Source organism: Brassica oleracea, chromosome C2, assembly GCF_000695525.1.
Source record: "Brassica oleracea var. oleracea cultivar TO1000 chromosome C2, BOL, whole genome shotgun sequence".
NCBI lineage: Eukaryota > Viridiplantae > Streptophyta > Magnoliopsida > Brassicales > Brassicaceae > Brassica > Brassica oleracea.
Genome location: NC_027749.1, coordinates 28,973,435 through 28,999,826, shown reverse-complemented (window position 1 = coordinate 28,999,826; position 26,392 = coordinate 28,973,435). Strand labels below are relative to the sequence as shown.

The following is a 26,392-nucleotide window of genomic DNA, read 5'->3' as shown; positions in this document are numbered from 1 at the left end:
TTTTTCATTTAAATAATTACATCTTTTTAATTTAAATACTAACTAATACACAACTCTTGAAACAAATAATGAAATGACATATCTTAATATAAAATGAAAAGACACAACTTTTAACAAGAAATAAAATTCCTATAAAACACACAACTTTTCAACATTGTTTGGGTTTGCTATTATTAATTGTTTTTTTTCTTCACCATTTTATTTGATTCGCGAAAATTATGCTTTGAGAAGACATTGGACTATTAATAAATTTTCAAAATTTTGTTTGAAGAGTCACATCTTTTGAATTAAAAGGTTGTGTCTTTTTGTAATAATAGTTATATGAAGAGTCACAACTTTTCAATATAAATGGTCACATTTTTTTAATATAAATAGTTATTTTAAAATAAAAAGACACAACTTTTAATTGTTGAAAAGACACAACCTTTCAACATAAGTGGAATTCATAGTCTTTTGAATTAATAAAGATTGCTATTATTAGTAGATAAAATTAAACAAAAATGAAAAAAGATGCAAAAATTGTTATCAAATCTTTATTATTCATAGTCATTAATTGTCATATATATATTAATCATATCAGTTAATTACGTAGCTTTTATTTAATAAAAAAAGAGCACACATTTTTTTATATTTTGGATTAATATAATGTTCTCTAGTAATTGGATTTAGACCAATATTTTTCAATTGATTTTTAAGCTGCCAAATAAAATAAATTGTTATCCTAATTAAGTGGCACCTAAACGGACTCTATTTTTAATCGGTACAAACTTAAAATTAGTAACTTTTAAAATTGTCATCCCAGAAGTGTAGCAACCATCCTTGTCATGGTTTATGCGTATTCTCCGGTCACCACATGTCACTTCCTATGACTGGTTTCCCGCTACCACCCGCAAACGCAGCTTTTGCGATTGGTAGCGGTTGTTGGCGTTTTGCAACAATCGTTCAAACCGCTCCAAACCGCTCCAAATCGTTCTAAACCTCATAAATTCAAAAGCTGGTTTCAGCTACCGTTTGCGGTTGCGGGCGGTTGCAGGAGGATAATTTTTTTTTTTTTTTCTAAAACAATTTAAATACAAAAATAAAAATATTCAATAAAAAATTTAAATTAGAATTATAAAAATACTAAAATATATCTATTATATTTTAATTAATATTATAAAACTTTAAAATGAAAATATTTTCTATAATTTTTAAAAAGTTTAAACTATAACTTTCTAAATATAAATTTTATATTTATTATAATATTATTATTTTTGATATTTTATAATGATATAAAATGTAAATATTGTTAATTTATTATTTAACCGCTGTTGTGTTTGGTAGTTAACCAGTCATAAGTATCCCGCAAACGCACCAATTTCTAACCGCAGAACCAGTCGTATAAATCTCTTAAAACCGCTAGAAACCGCAACCACCCGCATCCACAAACTCCCGCAGCCGCAACCGCAACCGCTGCGGTTGAACCAGTCAGGCCCTGGACCAGAATACTTCGTCTTCACGCACCGCTTTACTAAGAAAATCCAAAAACGAAGAATCCAAAGCAAACCATCACTGATTCAACTTCCAAGGATTTGAACTTTCACGCGTGTTCCTTCCCTTTTGTCCAAAAGAGTTGACACCGATAATGTATCAGTGGAACTTACCGTACCGGAAAGATGACTTGGAAGCTGGCGGTGGCTCAAGGTCGAGACCTTTATACCCAACCATGCATGAAACTCCGGAGCTCCGGTGGGGATTCATACGCAAGGTTTACTCTATAATCGCCTTTCAGCTTCTAGCCACCATCGCCGTCTCCGCCACTGTTGTCACCGTCCGTCCAATCGCTCTGTTTTTCGCCACCACAGGCGCAGGACTAGGTCTCTACATAGTCATCATCATCACCCCCTTCATAGGTAAACAAATATTACATTAATAAGACATCAAAAAAATTTGGATTCATTTACACGTTTCTGTGTATTAATTGTTTTGTCGGTATAGTGTTGTGCCCGTTGTACTATTACCACCAGAAACATCCGGTGAACTACTTACTCTTGGGGGTGTTCACTTTGGCTCTGGCTTTTGTCGTTGGACTGACATGTGCCTTTACCAATGGTAAGATCGATCATTCGCTTTGATTCTGTTTCTATTGTGTATGTTTGAAGTCTTGTTCTATGTGTTGGAACAGGGAAAGTGATTCTTGAGTCAGCAATCCTGACGACAGTTGTGGTGCTTTCCCTCACCGTCTACACCTTCTGGGCTGCTAAGAGAGGATATGACTTCAACTTCCTTGGACCATTCTTGTTTGGTGCTCTCATCGTGCTCGTTGTCTTTGCCATGATACAAGTAACGCCACTTGTTCCAAACTCGCATTAGAGTTTTAGGCTTAGCTAGTGAAATGTAGTAGCGTTTTCAGCTACAAGTAAGAAACTTGCACCTCACGCATTAGCCTATTGAATGTCGTACCATTCTTTTTAGGCGAACAAGTTAGAAACTTGAGAGAAAGGGAGTTTTAACCTATGAAATGTGGTAGCCTAACTGTGTTTTTGTTTAATGTCGTGCAGGTTTTTTTCCCGTTAGGGAGGACATCGGTGATGATTTATGGTTTCTTGGCATCGGTAATATTCTGCGGGTACATAGTCTATGATACAGACAATCTGATCAAACGTTACACATATGATGAGTATATTTGGGCAGCGGTTTCTCTCTACCTGGATATCATCAATCTCTTCTTGTCTCTTCTTACTATATTTAGAGCTTTACAGAGATAGACGATTGTGATTTGTGAGGTTGTGAGGATGTGGTAGCTAGTTAAAATGTTCATCTCTCGAAACTGTTATAATAAGGAACGTGTGGATTTTTGTATATATTATGGTTACTTGTTCACACGTTCATGTGATTGTAGAGAGGACACAGAAAACAGAAAATAGATTCTCTGAGAGTCTGAACAAAATCTTTCTACAACTTCTCTCGTGTTTACTTCTATGTTCAGATCATTAATCCATATAAAATCTCCAGTGTATCGACAATCTTTGATAATAATACTTATAGGGAACAAGGGATACAGCTCCTTCACCATTAAAACTCAGTACCAGATACCAAAATGCCTACAACACTGCCACAAACTTTACACAAAGACAAGGAGAAACATATGTGTTTTTGGAAAGCAGAGGTCCAAACACTGAGACAATACTTGTCACTGCGTAAACAATACAAGAAAACCAAAAGATAGTAGAGACAAAGGAACTATGATCAAAAGCATCAACAACAGAGCAGAGCGGAGCAGCAGCTTCTATAAGCCCCTGTTACAAAGTCATGGCACTTGTATAAAGTCTACACATTCAGATTCATGAGATGGGAGAGTTAAGAGAGCTGCAGAAAATTTACCTGGTGAGCAGATTAGGCAGGATCACGAAACTCCAAGGAAACTTTTAAAGTAGGTAAGACCGGTATCAAGAAGAGCCTGAGGAATGTCTTTGTCTTGAGAAGAAGTATCGCCAGAAAGATTTGGATGAATATTTACCAGTAGACTAGAGACCGTTCAAGAGGGTTGGTCAGAAGAAAGAGCTTCCCATTCCCTTCTTCCTTTTACAAAAAAAATAAGGAAAGGGTTGAAGAGGAAGACCACTAAACACAAGTAGCAAGGATTTACATCTTTTAAGGCTGGACATAAACGAAATAGAAGAAGACTCAAAGGGATGAAAAGAAAAGAGATGAACAAGGAGGGAGACAAAACAGGAAGGGTAAGATTAAGACCACCAAAAGATGTTGCAACTTGGAAGAATAGACACAGGAACCTAGTTGCTAACTAACCCACTTAAGAAAAGAAGCCAAGACTCTAAAAGAGAAACATATACAAAGGGAAAAGAGGAAATGCACCATGAACTTAGCATTCACCAACCCAGGGTATATGTTAGATAGAGACTGGTGAATTTCTAGCTAGCCATCCTAAATGCTAAACCAAGAATCCGCTTCCTGAATGTTTCTACTCACTATAGCAATCTGCTCCACCTAGGATAGGAGATCCAGTAACTACTGACCAACTCTGCTGTGAAGACTGACTGCTTCCACGTTGTTCCTTTACCACCACCATCAGACGCTACTAAACAAAATCAAACCAGCTACTTATTTATGTATTGCAGAAAACTAAAACTAACCCCTGTCCCCCCTAAAGACTCCTGATATTCATTCATGGTCAAGGTTGAGCATGCGACGCAGTGTCACAGTGGCAGAGACAGTAGTGTGAAAAGGGTTATCAGCAGATGAGGTTGGAGAAACAGGCGCAGACTTGGCAGCTTCAACAGTAGGGTGGGGAGGTGGGAAGCTCAAAGAAACCGTCCTCTTTTGCGTGAGAGAGAACTTAGGAATGGGGACAGAAGTAGGTGGAGGAGAGTTGGAGTAAGTAGGACCTGCCCAAAGCTCAGAGTAAGAAAGGCTTCTCCTTTTGTCAACAAACTCACAACGGATCTGAGAGCCTTGAATGGGAATGGGAATGGTTCTACCGCAAGGAGCCTGAGGAAGAGATCCTTTGGTTAAAGACGTTGAAGAGGTTCTCTTTGGCCTTGGAAGCAAACCCACTCCATAATGGAAAGTTCTGCAATTGATTTGCCTGAAAGTTTTGGATCTAAAACCATCACTATGTCGTCCAACAGTTTTCTTCCCATGATGATGATACTGATTCCTATGTTCTGCAGCTAAGATTAGCGTTTCCATTTTCAAGATAAATCCTAGTCGCTTTAATCTGATCAAAAATCAAAATCTTTCACCCTTGTTGAACGTCTTTGGAGATCACAGGATCAGCTCGTCTCTAAAGCTGAAAGCAAACAGTTTAAAGCCATACAAAGTAAGCTCATCATCACATCCTAAAAAGGTAACAGATTCTATTAGAAAAATTCACCTGGAGTAAAAAAGGCTATTGATCGATTTCTTCTCGTTAGAAGAAGATACAGAGATGATTGTTTCTTTACTAGTGGATCAATGATCTCCGTTTGGAAGAAAATCTGTTAGGGTTTTTAAGGTTGGACACGAAAGATCCTACGGATCAGAGAAATGAGGTTGGAGAGAGAGAGAGAGAGAAGAGGAACAGAGCACTTCCTTTTTAAGTGGCACAGTCATTCTGCTCATGTTATATTACATTAATACCCTTCCTCAAAATCTCATGTTTCTTAACAATAGGTAATAATCTTTGATTCTCAGACTGAAGTCTCGTAGTTGCTTTTGTTCCTTTGACATTTCACATGCTTTCTTTGAAGAGATTTTTGTTTGCTTTCATTATACGTTGTGTCTCTGGAGATTTTGATGAATTTGATTTTGTTTCAGGTGGGCCAAAAGCTGCATGTATAGGCTGCATTGGCTTTGCAACTTTCTCTGTACTCATAGAAGTTCTTTGACAGGCATACGTAAACCAACAATATATCTAACAGATGCTATTGCTGCGTATTGTTTAGCTGAGCACAGGGAGAGGGAAGAAAACTAGAATTACATTTTCAAACAACATAAAAGAAACTTAAGTTTGCTGTTTGATTCATTATTGTTCAGTTGTTGTCATTATTTATCATAGATTTGGTTATACTCATGCTCCAATATTACAGTGTTCCTCAGAAAATAAGGGCCTGTCGTTTCACACAAAAGTTTCAGGTTGCAGAGATTGATTCAGTTTTGTTGTGTACCTTCATATTGCTGAATATTAATCTGGTTACAGTTCCAACCTTTTTTATGTGCGACAGTGGAAGAAAACTTCATTACAAGTAGAATCACTTAGCTGAGCCTCCCCAGCAATGGGGGTACAATGTCCTTGACTCATCAAAATCAATTCTAAAACTGAGGTTTGTTGTAGCCACTATCAAGAGGACGTGGTACTAGCGCTAGGATCATACATGGTAATCTGATCGTTATAGTCTCAAATTTGACAAGAAATCTAGTACTACAAACACAACCATAATGATATAACTAGGAGTACTCTTATGTGTTGTCTACTTTTTTACAAAAAAAAACTATCTTCATAGATGAAAAAGATTAGAGATGTTGTGCCAAACAATGTTCCACTTTTTATCTGAAGGCATGGCGAAGTTGAGCTCAAACATCTCTTTAGAGATGTTACCACTTTCACAGAACCCAACAAGCTTGGCAACTATCTCTGCACTCTCTTGCACGTGCCTTGAGTCGTAAGGATCAGTCCATAGCTTGTTCACGAACTGTAGCTTCCTCTGTTTCCCTTCCAGTGGTACGTCCCACTTCATGTACAGCTCCTCTCTCTCCTTAGGCGTCAGTCTCGAGTTTATCCTTCTCGCCAAAAACTCCCTCTCTCTTCTCAATGCTCTTATACTACATCAACAACACATTGATGATCTAAACAATGTTTACACACTGAATGAATAATGTCACAAAATTCACTTATGTGTACGTCCCTCGATGATAGAGATACAACTGCAGGTTCACCAAATTTAACATAGATTGGAACCATGTTGTATTGATAGAGAAAAGAGATGATTATGTTGATGAAGAAGAGAGAAACACAAAAAAATGAAGAGAAAAGATCGTGGGAGAAAAAGAAAAACGTGGGAGAAAATATTCTATGAGATATTTAGGGAAGATTTAGTTTAGATTTAGGAAAAATCTTTAACCGAATATGGAAACTTCCAGATTTTTCGGATTTCACGTAGAATATATATCCTAGCTAACTCAGAGCACAGTAGAGTAGATGTGAACCATATTCTTCCTTAAGCGCCACATAAGTTAAAAGGCAGAACATGTTATGGCACGTAATATAGATAAGGTATATCACTGCGTTGTGGCTATATGTCGTTATCAAGCTGTAGGTATACTGAAGACATCTTTCTTGATTATAACGTTTCGAAATATAGCTTGGTTAGAATATATAAGAAATGCTAGTTTACGTTGTATATCCAAGATATATCTATGTATAAAACTTAGTATCCGATTTCTAGACTAAGTAGATGACAAGAATGAATATTCTAACTGTAGCTAGAAGATAAAATAAAATATGATTCCACTTTAAAAAAAAAAAAACTTTTAAACATATATATTGTCATACTTATGTTTTCAATAGTTTTCATATTTTTTAACATTTTTAAAATTCAGTTTACTATTTTTCCCATAAAATAAGGATAAAAGTTGTCTAGAATTGCCCAAAATATCAGAAGTCCTATTGTGACAAATAAAAGTTCAAAGTGTCCAATTTTTCAAATTTTTCCATTTATTAAGGATCCTTGAAACTTGAAAGCCACTTTAGTCCATTTTCACAATTGCAGTATTAGAAGAGCATTTGGTCAAATTCCTCTTTTATTCTGTGTTCCTAGGAAAGAGACGTTAACGGTGACATCTATTAGATCCAAAAATTTTAGAATAATTTTATGTTAATGCTGCAGGTGAATAAGTTTCTTAGTTTAATAAGACAACAATAATGCTTTCATATTAATTTGAACCCGCTAACATCGCTTTCTCGTCCATAGTTAACCAAAGATCAGTTTATATTTTCGTGATTTTTTTTTCCCGAGTTTTTCATTCATAACAATAGAAAATTACAAGGTTAGAATCCTAACGCCGGCGGAACACATGAACATCCCCGGAAACTCATCCCAAACAGGGAAGCCCAAAGCCCAAAGAAACGGGACACATACATCACATACTTCAAAACAGAACATCAAACTACCAACCTTAAACTAAACCCATAAACAACCGTGCAAGAGACTAAACAAAGACTTATTTCTATATGACTAGTCAGATTCTTGTTATGCACTAAGCAGGCAAGCACACAAAGCAGGGGGTTTCTTCATCGAGAGCAGGAATCCTCATTTGAACCACACGTTCACGATGACCACGAACCACTTGGACAAAACCAAGACAAACAAACCCATTAAGAAGCAAACACCGGGACAAACCCCTTCTTCAACCACACCTTTACCTGGACACCAAATAGCTTCAACCTCTTTATATTGCTCCAACACGCAAGAAGCCACCGAGGACAAACAGAGACCACCGACTTCTTCTCAAGTATAACCTTCAACTGCTCACCTCACCCCACAGCCCCCTACCTTGAAGCTACACCGTTGCTAAATCAAAGACAAAATAAGCCAAATTCTAACCTCCAGAAAGATTAATCGGGTACAGTCTCAGCAAAGTAGACACAAGCAGGAGGAAGAGGAGGTAAACGAGCTCGTCTAAGCACACGGTTAGGGGAAAGACAAGAGTATCTAAGGTTTCAAAAGAGAACCAAACTCTTGATACCGGCAAAAACCACTGAGCACACAGCTTCCTCAACTAGAAAAAACTCATCTTTAACCATCAGTCTCAGACAACGCTCACCACGCGCCTGAGACCATGACCTCCAGCCTCCAGGTATAACGTAGGGTCTTCTAATGACTAGATATTGCACTGTATAGTTCCACAAAAGTGGAATCATAAATTATAATTGAAACCCAATAATATCCGCCTGTAAATTCAGAAATTATTATTGCACTTGATAATCATAAAGATCCCAATAATAGTGGCGACAACGATAACATGTGATGACCTGACCACAAGACTTCACTTCATGTCGCATTACCATTAAAAATAGTCACAACAACAATGATAAGAGCAAAAATCATGAGGACTAAGTTTCCAACATAATATCATGTGCTAGGTTTCAATAATCAAAAACTACTGTTTCGTTCGTGCATCTTATAAGCTGAGAAGTGGACATTAAAAGCTAATATCTTAACTAAATTGATTCTTCTACTGGCATAATTAAACACAGCCTACGGCAAATACATACACACAGCTAAGTAATAGTCTAAAAACAGCTGCACAACCACTGAAGTCAGAGTCTTCGATATTTCACAGGCAAACACAATCATACAAAGTCCCTAAAGTCCAATTTCATCTTTAACACACAAATGCAGTAATGTAATGTGATACACATGGCAAATTAAATGCATATACTCATTAACGGTCAAGTAGCAAACAAACAGTGACTATGATGCGCAATAAGGAACAGTCTACAAAAACAAAAGTATAAGATACGTACCCAGCACAAGGAAGCAAAACAGATCAATCATCAGCTCCATCAGTCTTTCCAGCACCAAAAGAGTCATGATTAGGCCCCAACTCTTCTCCCATATGGCGCTGCACAAGCCTCGAGAGATCAGACATAACCTTAGTCTCACGCTTGGCCTTCTCTTCAAAGTTAAACATAGCCCATGCCCGATTGTCTTTAGCACTGTAAACCTGGTTTTCCTTTCTGATACGAATAGCACTCATCCTTTGATGCCTACTTTCACCCATCACATATCCAAGATCCTCAAACCTCTGAATCTCATCAGCGTTAAGACCCACTACTCCTCTACGTGGGATATGTTTCCCTTGCTGCTGGTTTTAAAGCACCTCCGTAACTGATGTGACCTTCAGCTTTAGGTAATGGCACTTCAGCTTCTTCATCATCTTCAGGAGCTGCTGAAGCTTTCTTCTTTGATTGATTCAATCATCTCTTTGAACTTCTTCAACTCCTCTTCATCAAGCTCAGAATCCTTCACTGTTGGAATCAGTATCAGAACCAGACACGGCTTCTTCCGTCTCTTGCTCTTTGACTTGGTGTGTTGTTCATCACCAGAGGAAGAAGCACTTATCTCAAATTCACTGCTCTCTTAAGAATCACTGTATCTCTTCTTCTTCCTCCTCCTATGTCCTCGCCTCATCTTACTTCTTCGTCTCCTATCAGAATCGCTCTCACTCCCATCGGATTCACTATCACTATCATACAATCTCATACGCCTACGCTTACTCTTAGAGATCTTCCTTCTTCGTCATCGGAATCACTCTCACTCTCTTCAGATTCACTATCGATATCATACGTTCTCCTACGCCTAGAGCTCTTGCTCTTTCTGTTCCAAGATCTATCAGATTCCGACTTACCAGAATCAGATTCACCTTTCCGTTTCGGATCATCTACGTCCCGTTCCGGAATCTCGTCAGCGTGTTCTTCTAGATGCAGAAATTTCCCGATTTCCTCATCTTGAGTCGTTTAATCTTCGTGTACTCTTCATGACTCAATCCCTTCAACTCCTCATCAGATTATGAGTGGGATCAAGATATCCTCCCTCTATGGTGATCTCGATCTAAGTATCCTTGATTCTTTCCAAATCTCCTTGGCAGCGAGTTCATCGTCCAAGATTCACTCCGACGACGACGATGGAGAAAACATAAATCACCAACAGATTGAAAAATTAGGCCATAAATGAATTAAAAATTATATTGATTTGTTATTTTATACAAAAGCGCCTCAATTCTTATGTGATTATTATGTGCTGGTTTTGTCCAAAGACTCTGAATATTGAAAAAAGTTTGTTCATAGGAATCCAAATCAACTTCTATGTTTGGACCAATCCTTAAATCTTATTACCAACTTCAAAGTTTGTATGCCTTGGATTGGGTGAACCCGAATTTACCCGTTGACACTGCTCTGCGGTTTACAAAGTTTTTCAACACTAAAACCTGAAACTATATATTAGCAGCATTCCCTAATAGGCTAATAAAATCTATAATAATAAAACAGATTTATTTTTTCCCCTCTTCCTGCTGCCATCTCATCATATAGTATAGGGCATTTGTGACACATCAGCAGTGTTGTTTCTATGTACTTTTTCCTTTGCGAAAGTGAGTTTCGTTCGTGAACTTTATTGGGCTATGTTTTAATATACTTAAGTCTCTGAAAAAAATCAACAAAACTAAGCCCAACTAATACATTTCATCTAACCTAACGCCTCGCCTCTTTTCTTCTTCTATCTTCGTAGCTGTTGAACGTTTTCTGACTTTTCCACTTCTTCTTCCATTCCCATTAACTTAAACCATTATTTCACTCATCAAAACAAAAACAGCTTAACTCACATCACCCTTCCACTTCCCTATCCCACTCTATATAAGACGATGTCGTCATATGAAGCCTTCACACTGCTCAAACCACCACCAAAAACCCACCTTAAGCTACATTGGCGAACACATATTCTTTCAGTTCCACAGTTACATGTGAAGAATCTTATATTGCAAGAGAAGCGGCTGGTTCATTTTCCCCAGAGCTCAGGTATGGTGATGATCGTGAGGAAACAGTCGATTCCGAGGAAGACAATAACTACTGGTACTCTTTAACAGTTCATACAAACGATTTTTTTCCTCATTAATTGTTTTTCGTTGATGGTTCTATTTACCTAAAGTATGATGTGCTATGATGATTTTATTTTCTTAATGAACTCTTGAAAAAATCACTCTTTATGCCTTCTTGCGATGATTAACTTAAAAGGAACTTCTCCTGGTGGCTTGGTTGAGGCATGTTTCCCTTCATGCAGGTCTCTGAACGTATCCTTCTGATTCAAATTGTTGCAAGATGCAACACCTAAAGCATTCCGACAATTGGGTACTGGTAAAAACTCTTTCTCTGACCTTTTTATCAGTCTAATCTTTAAAATTGGATATTTTCATTTGTTAGAATTATCTGAGACCTTTGTTAGACATGTTCACTTTCCTTTGGCAGTTGAAGAGGCCATGTTCTACTACATTGCTGCTTTTTCCCCTAGTATGTATCACCAGACTCCATACAGTAGGCATATGAACATGCCGCTGCAAACACCAAGGTAAACGGAGGCTGAGCTATGATCCTTTACTACAACCAAGTTCATTGATACTGCTCACATATCTGGCAGGTGATCACAATTAACCTTCATGTTCCATTTATCTGTGAGTTCTTCATAGAGGTTCAGGAGAAGTACATGTCGTTACCAAATCCTAATACTATTATATGTTACAGTGTCCTAGAGTAATCATTGGAGATGTAGAGATAAGCAAGACTCTTGCTTGAACCAAGTACATGGAGTATGTTTTGGAATGAGACTGAGGCAAGAATCTGCAGGGTTCACGGCTGGGAGGTAAATTGCCATATTTTCGCCCTGTTTTTTTTTTAAAAATAAGTTTTAACAAAGACAATTTAGAATTAATCTGTTTGGTTATTTTTTTTTTAGACAATACAAGACGACTCTTGTGATCACACAAGTTGCAGATCATGTGGTTTTTCGCCACCGATGGAAAGGTGGAGAAGTACCCAGTCATTCATCTCCCAAGGAGAAGCGGTTTTAATAGGCTATGATCTCAAAACTAGAACCTGTCAAAGAAGATAACTTGGAGATTAAATCAGTGGGAGCAATGGAGGAACGTGATGTGAACCTTAATTCTGAGGTACCCCTTCTGCTATTAATCTGCTCAACCCGGTTTTTCTCAAGACTAAGTATAACCAAACACACTACGACGATCTTGCCTCCAAATGTCTTTCAAGGGTACAAATTTAACATCCTTTACCCGGATTTCGTAGACAAGATCAAAGCTCCCATTTAAAAAATAGAAAAAATTGGGACCAGCGCTGAAACTTATATAAACCGGTTCCATACTGGTACGCCTTACGAAGACATTGCAAGTATTCAGAACCATTAATTCTGCCATTTCATCATAACCCCTATGTTATCTTGGTGATCAATTTTTTCTCCCATAGATGTGGTTTCTATGTTATTTTCCCCTTTGTGCAACTGAGTTTCGTTTGTAGCTTCATTTGGGTTATTGGGTTAGGTTTTACATACTCAATCTGGGGTGGCCAAACATTAATTTAAGGATGTATATGCTGATATCTGTTAGAAATGTATAAATATGATGGTCAAAAACATGTTCATCAATAATGTATATAAATATAATCTTTCAAATCGTGTGAACTGTTTGTTGCATCGATGGTTTACTCCAACCGTAAAAAGTCAGTTTTGCTCTAATAGTAGTAAAGTGTGTGAAGGTTTGGAAATTATCACAAACATTAAAGTGAAACAATCACCAATCAAATAGATCTTTTCATTTTTTACATAATATAGTTTACCAAGATCAAACTCAATTGCGTAACAAAATTTATGGAACCTGATAAACAAATCGGATTGACACATTCAATATAATTCATTTTTAACACAATATAATTCAATGATTTGGTTAGCCTATATTGGTTCGGAACAAAATAAGTTAAACGACTCAAATCCAAACCAAACCAATTTGAAAATAATTGAAAAGAAGACAATTTTAAATTTTGATCCGTAATCTATATAAACAAGGTTAAACAATCGCTTTGCATGCTTTCACCTTACCAAAGAGGCTACTTACAATACATAATTGTTTCTATAGCAAGAGAACAAAATTATCACACAATAAAAAGAAGAAAATCCATCATTATATTATTTTCATATTAATCACTAAACTCAAGTTTTGAGAAATAAATAAAAAAGATTAATATATAATCAAAATCAAATTTAAAAATAGTATGAAAGAAAAAAAAAATAAAAATATATAAACAATATTGTTTGACAAAATCTTTTTTTGAGCATATCACATAGTAGGCCTATCACATAGAGAAGCACAACTTGTAGGTAGCACCTTCTTCCTTAACACCTTTATGACATACTATTGGTTTGTACACGCGGAGCGGCTGTCCATTATATTTATAAAATGTTTTGTTTATGTTGTACAATTTTTAGTTTTGGAGATTAGTATTTTGTGTTTTAATTCATGAAAATTAGCAGCCAATATTTTGCCATGCACGCTGATGATGAACTCGTTATGGTTTGAGTAGTGAATATATATTTAATTTACAGAGCATAAATATACTATTAAGTATCATTTGCATAGTACATAATCCTTCTGTTACAAAAAAAATTCATGTTTTAGAAAAAATGTTTGTTTCTAAAAGATATATCTTTTACACTTTTAGTGTATTTTTTATTAAATAATACTGGTAAATTGTAAACTTTAAAAAATTAATTGTGTCTATTGAATTTTTATTGGTTAAAATTTATGGGGAATAATTAATCTCATAAAAAATACATTTATAATCAAATTTTAAGATATTTTCTTAATACGTGTGAAATTTCTAAAACATGCAACATTTTAAAACGGAGGGAGTAATAGTTATTGCATTTTAAATTTTGTTATTGAGATTACACTGAATTAAAACGTTTCAAGTGAAGTATACGAACACTATGTGAATTTTACACTGAAATTGTTTAGGATGATCAAACATGATGAATGTTATTATTGAACCTTTTGTCTCTATGGATGTGTCTGTGATTCACGTGAAAAATTACGTAATTATTTGAAGTTATCATTTCACAAATGTTTTATATGGATGTGATTAATAAAAACACAACTTAAGTTATATATATATATTTTTGAATACATAAATGGAGTGTGTTTTGGATAATTAAATTGATAAAATAATTTTAGTTTTGCGCTTTACATCATTCATCTTTTTTTTTTATTTTCTAGAATTTCTCATTATGCACGCAAATATATTTCTTATATTTTTATTTCTTGTTTCTGACTATTTTCGGAAATCTTGATTTTAGTTATGTATTATTTTTGGTGATGGTTTTTCAATAATTTCTTATTATTTTTTCTTGGCCTTATTTTATACTGAAAAAAAGAAAAAATCGATGAGTTACACTATTTTTAATTTCCGTTCATCTTGGTTTGATACAACGCTAAAAACAATATCGTAAATGGCCACGTCTATTTTGTTGTTGTTATGAATTTCTTCAATATCTGCTTAAATTATGTATTCAGTGTTATATTATGTATTTTAGATAAATTATATATTTTGAATAATTTATTGTTATATCACTACAAGAAAACAGCGATATTCTGACAGACATTCCGACGGAAAATGAAATCCTCGGAATATACCGAGGAATTTCCGAGGAAACACAAAATTGGGTTTCCTCGGAATTTCCTCGGAATATTCCGACGGACTGTAGTTTCCTCGGAATTCCGTCGGTATATTCCGAGGAAATTCCGAGGAAACCCAATTTTGTGTTTCCTCGGAAATTCCTCGGTATATTCCGAGGATTTCATTTTCCGTCGGAATGTCTGTCAGAATATCGCTGTTTTCTTGTAGTGATATAACAATAAATTATTCAAAATATATAATTTATCTAAAATACATAATATAACACTGAATACATAATTTAAGCAGATATTGAAGAAATTCATAACAACAACAAAATAGACGTGGCCATTTACGATATTGTTTTTAGCGTTGTATCAAACCAAGATGAACGGAAATTAAAAATAGTGTAACTCATCGATTTTTTCTTTTTTTCAGTATAAAATAAGGCCAAGAAAAAATAATAAGAAATTATTGAAAAACCATCACCAAAAATAATACATAACTAAAATCAAGATTTCCGAAAATAGTCAGAAACAAGAAATAAAAATATAAGAAATATATTTGCGTGCATAATGAGAAATTCTAGAAAATAAAAAAAAAAGATGAATGATGTAAAGCGCAAAACTAAAATTATTTTATCAATTTAATTATCCAAAACACACTCCATTTATGTATTCAAAAATATATATATATAACTTAAGTTGTGTTTTTATTAATCACATCCATATAAAACATTTGTGAAATGATAACTTCAAATAATTACGTAATTTTTCACGTGAATCACAGACACATCCATAGAGACAAAAGGTTCAATAATAACATTCATCATGTTTGATCATCCTAAACAATTTCAGTGTAAAATTCACATAGTGTTCGTATACTTCACTTGAAACGTTTTAATTCAGTGTAATCTCAATAACAAAATTTAAAATGCAATAACTATTACTCCCTCCGTTTTAAAATGTTGCATGTTTTAGAAATTTCACACGTATTAAGAAAATATCTTAAAATTTGATTATAAATGTATTTTTTATGAGATTAATTATTCCCCATAAATTTTAACCAATAAAAATTCAATAGACACAATTAATTTTTTAAAGTTTACAATTTACCAGTATTATTTAATAAAAAATACACTAAAAGTGTAAAAGATATATCTTTTAGAAACAAACATTTTTTCTAAAACATGAATTTTTTTTGTAACAGAAGGATTATGTACTATGCAAATGATACTTAATAGTATATTTATGCTCTGTAAATTAAATATATATTCACTACTCAAACCATAACGAGTTCATCATCAGCGTGCATGGCAAAATATTGGCTGCTAATTTTCATGAATTAAAACACAAAATACTAATCTCCAAAACTAAAAATTGTACAACATAAACAAAACATTTTATAAATATAATGGACAGCCGCTCCGCGTGTACAAACCAATAGTATGTCATAAAGGTGTTAAGGAAGAAGGTGCTACCTACAAGTTGTGCTTCTCTATGTGATAGGCCTACTATGTGATATGCTCAAAAAAAGATTTTGTCAAACAATATTGTTTTTGTCAAATAACTTTTTTTTCACTGCGCAAAATAACTTTAATCTCATCTGAGTATATGTAAACCCTATTTCTGTAAATCACATGTTGGGCCACAACATGCCGACCTATTAGTTTATTAGAACTCATTGTAGAGGAAGGGACTCAGATGGTGGTACTGAACTGCGGTCACTTCTCTGTAACCTCCCTCTAGAACTACTGCAACACTATGTGCATCATATATCGCCTCTTTGCAACCCTCTCTCTAACCTTATTGAACACTATATGCATCATATAGGCCTTGCAAGCTTCCTAACTAAACCCATTTATCCATCTTTTTCTTTTTAATTTTTAGGTATAGGAGGTAATTTATTAATTCAGGATAAGTTTAGAAACGCTTTTGTAGTCATTGTCAAATCAATTTAGTTTCTAGTATATACTTCACTATGTTTAGAAAATGAAAATGGCCCATGTGATGTCCAAAAAGCAGAAAGCAGAGCGAAGGATGTAGTGGATGGATCACTAGATAAAAAAGAACGGATGTTATAGGAATCTCTACATAATTTCATTATCATTGCAGCAAAACTGTACAGACGCGTAGAAGCATTACGAAAACGAGATGACATATAAATACAAAAAGAGAAGATAAACAGAGACGTAATCACATACACGCAAACAAACTCAATACACTGATACACGCATAAACAAAAGAGAACCTCTATGTCCTACCAAAGGAAGAAACACGAACTCTGCATGCAAGGACCACTTGATGTGTCAAAACGAAAGCGTCTCGGGGGCTCTACTCTGTTCTTTCTTCTTCTCTCTCTCTCTCTTTAGAGATTTGGGGTTAGGAGATTAGAGATCACACGCCGTAAGTAGGAGGAGAGTTCCTTGGTCCATTCCCTGATCCTGCTGCCTTATCGAACGCGTCCGATGCCGACCTTCTCCTAAACCGAAAGGGTTCCTTTCCTCCTGCGTTTGCTCCGTTAACATCCCAAAGGATTCACTTTTCGTTAGTAACCTCTCATACATTCACTCAAAACCATACATATATATATCTTTTAAAGCTATAGATCATAAAGACTTTAAGGGGATATGAACAGCCATAAAACAATACGTTAGGTGTGTGACAAGACGGCGTACCTAATTCAACCATTATTATACAAATCAAACGACAATAATATCAAAGATAACCAAACAAGAGAATGCAGACAACACTTACATGTCATCCTATCAATGTTTAATAACGAATTGACGAAACTACCCCTAAACGAATTAAGTAAGGGTACTGTACTAGTAACTGTATCACCTACCAACTGATTTATTTTTTTTCGTCATCCCTACCAACTGATTAATGGAAGCAAAGCGGGGTAAAAGTTAAGAACTCACCAGAGAAAGGACTGGGGGATACGGGTGTAGTTGAACCGGCCGGCGACACCGGAGCTGAACCGCCTTGGTAACCTGGTGGTTTTATTATCATGATGCTGCGTGTTACTTTCACTGCCTCTTCCGGTGAATCTCCGCCGTACGACCTCACGTCCGATTGATCTAAATCACGGCCAAATAATCCGAACAAGGAAAAACAAAACAAACATGAGATGGACGATCATGCCGTGCAATATTATCGGTTTTGATGTTACTTTTTTTTTTCATTTTAATGATCTAATTTTAGTTTCTGTTTGATCAGCGATGGCGTACCATTGGCGGAGCTTGGCCGGAAACTGAAAGTATGGTGTTTCCGAAGCTTGCCAAGGCCGTTTTCTGGCAGAGGACCAGCGACGGTATCATCCCAAAGATGATCTAGTAACCCCATGGTATCAACCCTAATAGTTTCAAGATCGTAAAGCTAATAGTTAATTATTCCACAAATGTTGTAGAGTGATCGATATAATTGACGAAGGTGTTGATGATTTTAAAGGCGATCGGGGAGATCTAAACCGTTGATCTTATTTTTACGTGTCGCTAGCTCACGTAAGGTGGATAAGGGCGATTGAAGTGGGACCAGAATCGATAAGATCCAGATATTTAGATCGGAGGGTCAGAAATCCATCATCTCACGTGCCGCATCTCTCGCTTCCATTTTATTTACGATAGGACCCTTACCTTTATCTAGTTTGAGATCGAAGACCCCCTCGATTTCAATTTATTTACATTACCACCCGCGTCCTTAGCCGCCAGCAATGTCTTCGACCTTGACTAGCAGCAAGGCTTTTATTATTTGGGTCATAATAAAAAATAAAGCCCATAAAAAGCCCAAATTAAATTATCGAACGTTTTACAAAACAGCCCCAAATGTTTTGAATAGAGCCAATTGAGTCCTCTGATCCTTTTATCTTCTTCAAATGGGAAGTCTCTCCATCTCCACCGTGCCTCTGTTGCCGTTCCGGATTCAGACTCAGACCCGACTTGCTGTAATCAGTACGCGAGCGAATACCCGATCATTCAATCACAAGCCGACAAGGATTTGCACGAAAGTTAGAGGTTTGGGAGGAAATGGAAGAGGGCAGAATGATTCGAGGTTCGTTGATGAAAACGGCGGAGTTGAGGACATGGAAGGTTACTTGGATCATCTCTCTCTCGAATACGACTCCGTATGGGACACAAAGCCCTCCTGGTATGTCTCAGTTACAGTTCTCTCATCTTCAGACAGCAAAGCTTAGTTTCTTGTCAATCCAAAGTCGTTCGACTTCGAAATAATTACTGGTCTGAACTCAAATTACGGGGTTCTAGCATCTTCAGACAAAGCTGGTTTCAAAGTCGTTGACTTTCGGACAAACATTGGTCTGAACTCAATTACAAATTCTAACATATTCAGACAACAAAGCTGGTTTCTTCTCGTCACCCGAAATCGTTTACTTTCGAACAAATATTGGTCTGAATAAGTCAGTTATGAGTTTACTAAATTTGGTTCTTTCGCTCTCTAGTAGATGATCAGACAGATGTTACTATATGTTTTTTTCAGGTGTCAGCCATGGACGATAGTGGTGACGGGTTTATCAATAGTGGCATGTAGCTGGGTGATTTTACATTCGGTTTTAGTTTCATCGCTTGCCGTTGCTTTAATTGGCGCTTGGTGGTACATTTTCCTTTACAGCTACCCAAAGGTATGCTTTTTCTTATTCATCACAGGCAATGAATCCGAGTTACACTACTACTACTACTTGTTATAACATCTTTGGACAATGCTGGTTCGGTTCTTTTGAACAAATCTTTGGTCTTGCGTCTGATTGGTTTATGTTCTGTCTGGTTGTTGAATTTGGGTATTTCAGTCTTACTCAGAAATGATTGCTGAAAGAAGGGCAAGAGTAGCTGATGGCTTTGAAGATATTTACGGCAAAAACAAGAAGACTCTGTAGACAAATCCCCACTCCTAATGTTGGAAATGACATTTGCTTACCTGTCGCTTGAACCATGTATCTATTGGCTTATCTCAATTTCATTCACATATATGTTTGGATAACAAAGCTCTTGAATTTTGAAGATCATATCAAACCAAACAACATAAGTTTATAATACTGAAGTGAAAACAAAACAGAGAAGCGAATGATAGTTGATTCCGAGGTCTTGTAGATGATGGAAACGAAACGAATTACATAAGCAGAGAGTCTAATTTGATTTACTAGAAACCCATAAAAGATGAGTAGGAAGTAACCTTTCTTCTCAAACTGACACCAAATGTTTCCCACGGATGATGTGGATCTTAACTGCGTAAACCAAATCTTTGTTACGCAAGAGCTCGCACACGACGCGGTCTTGTTTCTTCAGTTTGTTCCTATCGCAGATCTTTACCCATTTTTTGATGCACACACGTTGGTCCTTCCACTTGGCTGTTTTGGCCTCTAGTTTCCCCTTTGGGTCCAAGTAGTAAATGTAGTCTTTAAACCTTAGGCAGTAGTCTTTCACCAGCTGTGCATGAACCAACTTTGGTATTGAGAAAGCAAAACAAAACAAAATAAAACAAACGTCAAGTTGTTGTTATTATATAACAATAATAATAGCATTGAAAGAGAGAGAATCTATAGGTCTTTACCAGCTCGTGTTTCCTGTTCTTCACGCCTGTCTCAAAATGTATATTCGTTGGATCATCCAGATACACCTCCGGGTTTTCGATTATGGCCTTTACTGTAAAGGAGAAAACGTGTCTCAGTATTATTAATCACACAGATTAGTAAGCTAATTTACCTTTCTCCCTTGTCTTTGGGACTCGTTCCACAGCACAAGAAGTATCACCAACTTCAGCCACATCTTTTATCACTTTGGACTTTCCTTGAGAACCTCAATAAGACAAAATAAAAATAAAAATAAACAAGCGTTACACAAAATTATCAAAGTGGTGGGTGAATGTATGTATATATTTTTGTACCTTTCGTCACTACTTTTCGTTTGACATGAGTGGCTGTGTCTTCATCACTATCTGGAGCATAAGAACTGTCACTGCTGGTGGAGTCCTCTTCCAAATCCAAATCCAAGCGACCAAAATCTTCAGCATAATCACTGTCAGAACTCTCCACAACTTCCTTTTTCTTCTTTCCTGGAAGATAGATTCTCAATGTCTATACATAATAGACAAAACAACTCAAGCCATGTACAGAAAAAAAAAAAAAAAAGATGAGCTAAACCTTTGTTCTTGGGTATCCTGGATTCAGAACCAGTGTCTGTCTCTTTGACTTCACTGTTTAGAGAATGATCACTGTCCTCTTTGCCATCAGATTCCTCCTTAATCACTTCCTCTTTCGACTTTCCTGTTCAAGAGAACATTTTGTTAGTCTTATATCACATCTAACGAACTAGTGAATGAAGAAAAAAAGCTAAACCTTTGGTCTTGCTTCTGAAGATTGTATTGGCCATTTCGAATTCAGAAGAAGTGCCTGTGTCTGTGTCTTTGCTGTTGCTGAGAGAGTAAACACTGTCTTCTTCTTCTTCATCATCATCAGCTTCCACTTTTGCTTTTCCTGGAAGAAAAAAAACAAGTAGTCTATAAAAGAAAAACCACATAAAAAGACGTCTGAAGAAGGAGGTAACCTTTGTCATTGCTTCTCTGAACTGTATTGGCACTCTCAGACTCAGCATTAGTATCTTCTGTGTCATCGCTGCTTAGAGCACAGATACTGTCTTTTCCTTCTTCTTCTTCTTCAGCCATTGCTCTAGCCTGTTTACATCCATCAAGGCCATAGATGCTGACCTCGAAGATGTTGTCTCCGTTATAGACAAAGGTCATAAAGTCTCCATCGACGAGAGCATTATCCTTAACGAATTTGGGCCACCCTTGTTCCAAGTACACTTCCTCTTCCTCTTGCTTCAGCCTCATGGCTACCTTCCAAAGGCATCCACCAGTGCCCTGGAGAATCACCGTCTTGGGCAGATGACGTGGAAGTTCATCGTAGTAGGAGATGGGGATAAGCTGCAGCCAACAATAAAAATGTATGTTAACTTGAGACTTGTGAGACAAAAAAAACCACAAATCTGAGTTATCAACATATGCTACTAATCTCGAGTAAAACAACTATATTCAAACTGATTTTTTTTGTGTAAAGGTAGAGACTTTACATTCAATCTCAAGGAAAAAAAGCATCTGTCTACAACACAAACCATCCTATCCTATCCCCACACACACAAAGGAGGTGCAGCAAATATGCTGAGTAAAACAAGTCTGTTCAAACCTACATCTCTAGTGCAAATTTACATAATATGAAACTGATTCACATGTAAAGCCAACATCTTTACGTCCGTAAACAGCAGAGGATCTAACAGCTATACCATTCAAAAACAGAGTAAAGAGAGGTGAAACAGAAGAGCAAGAGGCTTTCGCAATTAGCTAGAAAGTATGTTAGTTACCATAGAGTCTGAGCTAAAATGGGAGATGAAAACTTTGAAGAAACGAGGAAGACTATCAGTGGAAGCCATTGCAAGAGGAACTCTGTCTGAGGGAATGAGAGAGAGAGAGTGACAAGGAGAAGACAGGATTTCTTGAGGGTAAAATAGATAGGGGACAGAGAGAGAATGAGAAGAGAAGAGACAAATTTCAAAAGGAACGGAACTCTTTCTTTGGGTCAAAAGAAAAGTACTTCTTTCTATCTCTTCTCGTCATTGATTCGTTGTTATAACTGAAACGTACATCAACCTCTGCGACCCGATGAAAGGACGGTTCAGCGTACACAAAGAAAGGACAGTGTCACACAGATTTGGCTCTACAACCGTGAAAGTCTCGTCTCATTTTGTGTAACGTAAACATCAGCCAACCCGGTTTAGTAATTAGTAGGATGCCAAAGCAAGAACAATTCGGTTTCACCACCATCCGGTCTCACTCAAGATCTTCTTATACCTAACCGAACTGTCAATTTCAGAAAAAAAAAAAAAAAAAGTTATCTAATTTGAATTGAAACTAAACCGAACTCTATCAAAGTTGACATTAATCTGAATTTATTTATATATAAAGAAAAAAGAGCATTTAATTAGATTTCTGAACATAAATAAATAGTCTCCACGTTCCAGGGAGCGATGCCTAGGGTTCTGGAGACGACTTTGGCGATTCTGGATCTGTGATACGTGCGCGACGGAAGGAAGGAGAGAGGGAGACTATCGAACACTCCTCTCTACCGTACGGAGTCCTGTATTGCATACAGTGTTTTTCGCATTCTATACGATACTTTCCACCCCTGTGGTGTGTTCTTTACGTAACTATCAAGGCTGATCAACGCAACGAGCAACACCATCAGCACCATGAACCGATTGTCAGGATCTCATACAAGAGGAGGAAACGATAAGATGGTAAGACGTCGTACCCAAGAGGATGAGGAAGAGATCATTAGGGTACCCGCTTTTGATAACTCGGATCTCATTGCAAAGTTTAAGCGAACCCTAACTGGAAGGTTGTTCCATCCAGACGGCAGAAGTGTGGATGCGTTGCTCAAACATATGCCCAAAAGACGGATCTGGGATGTGGAGGGTCGAGTTCGTGGAACAAACCTAGGAAACAACAAGTTTCTTTTTGACTTCGATAAGGATGAAGATCTGGAGAAAGTTCTGCTAAAACGCCCATGCCACTTCAATAAGTGGAGCTTCGCTTTAGAACGATGGACCCCGACAATCAAGGAAGATTTTCCAAACACAATACCCTTTTGGGCTTACGTTGTGGGTGTTCCGATACACTATAGGAAGCTGGAGACCTTTGAGAGCGTGGGAAAGGCACTGGGAGCTTTCGATAAGGCTGATATGGAAGGAAGTCGGGTGGGAGTCTTTCTTAATGGAGATATACCCCTGAAGTTTGAGTGTAAAGTTGGATTTGATAATGGGGACGTGGCGAAAGTGACAATACAGTATGAAGATCTCTATAGACATTGCTTCTCCTGCAAGCGAATCTCACACGAAGAGGGAACATGTCCAGAGCTAAATGAAGAATAGAAAGAAAAGAATCGCTTGGCAAGAACTGCGCAACACGAGATGGAGGAGCGAGCAACGAGGGAAGCCTCCTCACAACCCTAACGTCAAAACTTGGGCTCGACCACAGAACCGCAGCATATGCGAAGCAAAGGAACAGAGTACCGCAGGAAGGAAGTAGGTCCTGTGGAGTCCCAGAGAGAGATCAGAAGAGACTAGCGAGACGCTCACGACCTAAGGAAAAAGCTCATAGAGAAGCGAGACTCCATAACGAAGAATGTTTGGAATAGGCTTGATGATGCCAATGGTAATCACTCTGAAGTTCCCCGAAGTCGGGAGAGATACCATCCTTACCAACGCGACTCCGGCGTATATATTAGAGAAAAGACCAGGGATACTGCTTCATCATCAGAATGGAGACCCAAATCTGTGTATGAGAACCGAAATGAGAAGCAAACAGTAATGAGATATGAAAGACAAACGGAGAAGCACTAGGAACGTTCCAGGAACACTAGCTCAAGGAACCGGGCTTCACCGGATTCTCAAAGAACTGTATCTGATGCCTCACGAAGGGCAGGTATCTCTGCTTATTACAGAGGCCGAAACTCCCGAACTCCACCTTCGAGAGGTTACGAATGGAGACCGGTAAACAGAGCTCGTGAAACAGAGGTATCCCATGGCCTTCTGAAGAGAAACGAGGTCTCCAAGGATCCCATACGAAGCTCGGGAGAAAAAATCCAAGGAGACGAAACAACTAGAAGAACCCGTACCGAAACTCGAGGACATGAACTGGAAAATAAAAGCTCAACTGTTCAAGAAGCGAGTAATCAGGATAAAGAGAAGAGCTTAGACACAACTCCACTATCTGGAGAGGTGAATGCGATACTAAATGAAAGCCAAGATACAGGCCATGAGCAGGAGAATGAGGTAGAGAAAGAGGTGGGAGAGACACAACAGGAAAAAAGGAGAAGAGAGGATATGGAACTTGAAAAGAGCATCGAGGAATACGCAAATATGGCGGACTTGGCTATGACTGAGGATATGGTGAATGATGATGATCTGCTGGATGAACACCTAGAGCTAGAACATCCTAGAGACGAGGATATGGAAGATGAGAGAATTGAAGCTATCTCACAACTGTCTCCGGAACCGCAAACTACCAAGTCTCTATCTCGCGCGAGGAAACTAACAGGAAAAGAAGCCCAGACAGGGATTAACGAGGACACAACTAAAGACGCTTCAAAGACAAACCCTGAGAAAAGAGCTTCAACTCAGAATGCAACAGTGGGAACTAAGAGAGGAGCGTGCAGCCCGGACCTTAAAGGAGCCGCAGCATCAAAGAAGCTAGCCAACCAACGACGATTCTCTCCAAAAAGTAAAATGCTGAAGCCTCCTCGAGATCAGGTGATTGCGACTCGGAAAGTCCCTCGACATGAGGTGTATCCTTCTGTTATCAAAAGCAGGAAACCAGTGGCTACTTCAGGTTCGGTGGTGTCCTAGAAACCACCCAGTTCTCATATATGAATGCAATTGCATGGAACTGTCAGGGGGCTGGTGCATACCTGACTAAGCATCACCTTCGAAAGCTGCACCGTTTTTTTCATCCTCGTTTTCTTTTCCTTTCTGAAACAAAAAAAAATTTTAATTTTTTGCAAGACTTTAAATTTGAGTTTGGTTATGATAATTTGTTCACCGTGGAGCCGGTTGGGCTAAGCGGTGGACTTGCTTTGTTTTATATGAATGATGCTGATGTGGAGATTGAATTCTCTAATGCAAGAATGATAGATACTACAGCAAAGATTGAAGGACATAAAGTGTTTATTACCTTTGTGTATGGCGATCCGGTTGTTGAATACCGCGAACAAGTTTGGGAACGGCTAATGAGGATCAGCTTACAAAGATCAGGAGCGTGGCTTATGGTAGGAGACTTCAATGAAATCACTAGCAACTTAGAAAAAAAGGGAGGAAGAAAACGCCCAGAATCCTCATTTCTCCCCTTCAAGAACATGATCTCAGCATGTGGAATGATCGAGTTCCCACATTCTGGGAATATATTTTCCTGGGCAGGAAGAAGGAGGTCAGGTAGAGTTCAATGTCGACTAGACCGAGCACTTGGTAATGAGGATTGGCACCAAGTGTTTTCCCATACAGATGTGGAGTATCTTTTGAGATGGGGGTCTGATCACCTTCATGTTCTAGTGAGAATCAAATCAAAAGAATCCAGTGGACGTAAATGCTTCAAATTTGATAAGCGTTGGTTCGGCAAGGAAGGATTCTATGATACTGTTAAACAGGGATGGGGTCAGGAAGCACCCTCGGTTCCCTTATGTCTACACGAAAAAATTGGTCGATGCAGGAGAGCCATCTCTCGCTGGAAAAAAAGAAACCCTTCTAATAACCAGAAGTTGATCGAGAAGCTAAAACTGGAGATAGACAGAGCTCAGAGTGACGATAGTATCTCATCAGAAGAAGAGCTAGAGCTAAAATGGAAGCTTTGTGAAGCATACAGGGAAGAAGAACTGTTCTGGAAACAGAAAAGTAGAACAATTTGGTTACGGGAAGGAGACCGAAACACAAAGTTTTTCCACGCAAAAATAAAACAGCGAAGAGCTCGTAACCGTATAACGAAGCTGATGGATTCGTTAGGTAATTGGGTGGAATCTGAGGAGGGTATAGAGGCGCTGGCCTCGGAATACTTCGCTAATCTTTTTGCTACCTCAAACCCGAGTGACTGTGAGGAAGCCTTCCGGTTTACTACCGCGAAGGTTACACAG

The 26,392-nt window shown here is 37.6% G+C and overlaps 5 protein-coding genes, 2 long non-coding RNA genes and 1 pseudogene across 11 annotated transcripts; 4 read left to right on the top strand and 4 right to left on the bottom strand.

Annotated features, from left to right (window-relative positions):
- The first annotated feature begins 1,534 nt into the window (after positions 1-1,534).
- LOC106326064 (BI1-like protein) lies at positions 1,535-2,879 on the top strand. The gene is made up of 4 exons (XM_013764102.1): positions 1,535-1,892; positions 1,978-2,091; positions 2,165-2,322; positions 2,541-2,879. Exons 1-4 carry the CDS (start codon positions 1,625-1,627, stop codon positions 2,745-2,747), a joined length of 747 nt encoding a protein of 248 aa, XP_013619556.1. The 5' UTR covers positions 1,535-1,624; the 3' UTR covers positions 2,748-2,879.
- A 117-nt stretch (positions 2,880-2,996) lies between these two features.
- On the bottom strand, positions 2,997-5,084 carry LOC106318903. The gene is made up of 3 exons (XR_001265393.1): positions 4,874-5,084; positions 3,364-4,789; positions 2,997-3,278 (listed from the first exon to the last, which is right to left on the bottom strand). It is a non-coding gene; the product is annotated as an uncharacterized LOC106318903 (long non-coding RNA).
- A 3,943-nt stretch (positions 5,085-9,027) lies between these two features.
- On the bottom strand, positions 9,028-10,019 carry LOC106323937 (annotated as a pseudogene).
- Positions 10,020-10,744: 725 nt separating this feature from the next.
- On the top strand, positions 10,745-12,669 carry LOC106325404. 4 transcript variants are annotated; one of them, XR_001266890.1, is made up of 5 exons: positions 10,745-11,107; positions 11,316-11,389; positions 11,501-11,669; positions 11,774-11,891; positions 11,985-12,669. It is a non-coding gene; the product is annotated as an uncharacterized LOC106325404 (long non-coding RNA). The 4 variants fall into 4 exon arrangements; XR_001266888.1 differs by having other exon boundaries at positions 11,270-11,389; XR_001266887.1 differs by having other exon boundaries at positions 10,745-11,389.
- Positions 12,670-16,782: 4,113 nt separating this feature from the next.
- Positions 16,783-18,145, bottom strand: LOC106327179. 2 transcript variants are annotated; one of them, XM_013765250.1, is made up of 3 exons: positions 17,940-18,145; positions 17,631-17,789; positions 16,783-17,224 (listed from the first exon to the last, which is right to left on the bottom strand). In XM_013765250.1, exons 1-3 carry the CDS (start codon positions 18,052-18,054, stop codon positions 17,097-17,099), a joined length of 402 nt encoding a protein of 133 aa, XP_013620704.1. In that variant the 5' UTR covers positions 18,055-18,145; the 3' UTR covers positions 16,783-17,096. The 2 variants fall into 2 exon arrangements, with proteins under 2 accessions (XP_013620704.1, XP_013620705.1); XM_013765251.1 differs by having other exon boundaries at positions 16,783-17,213.
- Positions 18,146-18,239: 94 nt separating this feature from the next.
- LOC106327177 lies at positions 18,240-19,688 on the top strand. The gene is made up of 3 exons (XM_013765249.1): positions 18,240-18,855; positions 19,204-19,345; positions 19,511-19,688. The coding sequence occupies exons 1-3, from the start codon at positions 18,584-18,586 to the stop codon at positions 19,595-19,597; spliced, it is 501 nt and encodes a 166-aa protein (XP_013620703.1). The 5' UTR covers positions 18,240-18,583; the 3' UTR covers positions 19,598-19,688.
- A 93-nt stretch (positions 19,689-19,781) lies between these two features.
- Positions 19,782-22,379, bottom strand: LOC106327176 (B3 domain-containing protein At4g34400-like). The gene is made up of 8 exons (XM_013765248.1): positions 22,077-22,379; positions 21,264-21,642; positions 21,056-21,193; positions 20,861-20,983; positions 20,605-20,772; positions 20,424-20,516; positions 20,272-20,363; positions 19,782-20,162 (listed from the first exon to the last, which is right to left on the bottom strand). The coding sequence occupies exons 1-8, from the start codon at positions 22,143-22,145 to the stop codon at positions 19,902-19,904; spliced, it is 1,323 nt and encodes a 440-aa protein (XP_013620702.1). The 5' UTR covers positions 22,146-22,379; the 3' UTR covers positions 19,782-19,901.
- A 627-nt stretch (positions 22,380-23,006) lies between these two features.
- Positions 23,007-23,642, top strand: LOC106323936 (uncharacterized protein At4g02000-like). Its single transcript, XM_013761980.1, has one exon. It carries the CDS (start codon positions 23,007-23,009, stop codon positions 23,640-23,642), a length of 636 nt encoding a protein of 211 aa, XP_013617434.1.
- The last annotated feature ends 2,750 nt before the right edge of the window (positions 23,643-26,392 follow it).

What these genes read in the sequence shown, in the direction of transcription:
- LOC106326064 (XM_013764102.1), top strand. Translation starts at nt 1,625, where the DNA reads ATGTATCAGTGGAACTTACCGTACCGGAAAGATGACTTGGAAGCTGGC. An exon ending in CATCATCACCCCCTTCATAG is followed by an intron (nt 1,893 to 1,977) that starts GTAAACAAATAT and finishes TTGTCGGTATAG; the next exon opens with TGTTGTGCCCGTTGTACTAT. An exon ending in TTGTCTTTGCCATGATACAA is followed by an intron (nt 2,323 to 2,540) that starts GTAACGCCACTT and finishes AATGTCGTGCAG; the next exon opens with GTTTTTTTCCCGTTAGGGAG.
- LOC106327179 (XM_013765250.1), bottom strand. Translation starts at nt 18,054, where the DNA reads ATGGGGTTACTAGATCATCTTTGGGATGATACCGTCGCTGGTCCTCTG. An exon ending in CCGGCCAAGCTCCGCCAATG is followed by an intron (nt 17,790 to 17,939) that starts GTACGCCATCGC and finishes GCCGTGATTTAG; the next exon opens with ATCAATCGGACGTGAGGTCG. An exon ending in ATCCCCCAGTCCTTTCTCTG is followed by an intron (nt 17,225 to 17,630) that starts GTGAGTTCTTAA and finishes GGATGTTAACGG; the next exon opens with AGCAAACGCAGGAGGAAAGG.
- LOC106327177 (XM_013765249.1), top strand. Translation starts at nt 18,584, where the DNA reads ATGGGAAGTCTCTCCATCTCCACCGTGCCTCTGTTGCCGTTCCGGATT. An exon ending in TGGGACACAAAGCCCTCCTG is followed by an intron (nt 18,856 to 19,203) that starts GTATGTCTCAGT and finishes TGTTTTTTTCAG; the next exon opens with GTGTCAGCCATGGACGATAG. An exon ending in TCCTTTACAGCTACCCAAAG is followed by an intron (nt 19,346 to 19,510) that starts GTATGCTTTTTC and finishes TGGGTATTTCAG; the next exon opens with TCTTACTCAGAAATGATTGC.
- LOC106327176 (XM_013765248.1), bottom strand. Translation starts at nt 22,145, where the DNA reads ATGGCTTCCACTGATAGTCTTCCTCGTTTCTTCAAAGTTTTCATCTCC. An exon ending in ACGAAAAGTAGTGACGAAAG is followed by an intron (nt 20,517 to 20,604) that starts GTACAAAAATAT and finishes TGTCTTATTGAG; the next exon opens with GTTCTCAAGGAAAGTCCAAA. An exon ending in AGAACAGGAAACACGAGCTG is followed by an intron (nt 20,163 to 20,271) that starts GTAAAGACCTAT and finishes TCAATACCAAAG; the next exon opens with TTGGTTCATGCACAGCTGGT.
- LOC106323936 (XM_013761980.1), top strand. Translation starts at nt 23,007, where the DNA reads ATGGTAAGACGTCGTACCCAAGAGGATGAGGAAGAGATCATTAGGGTA.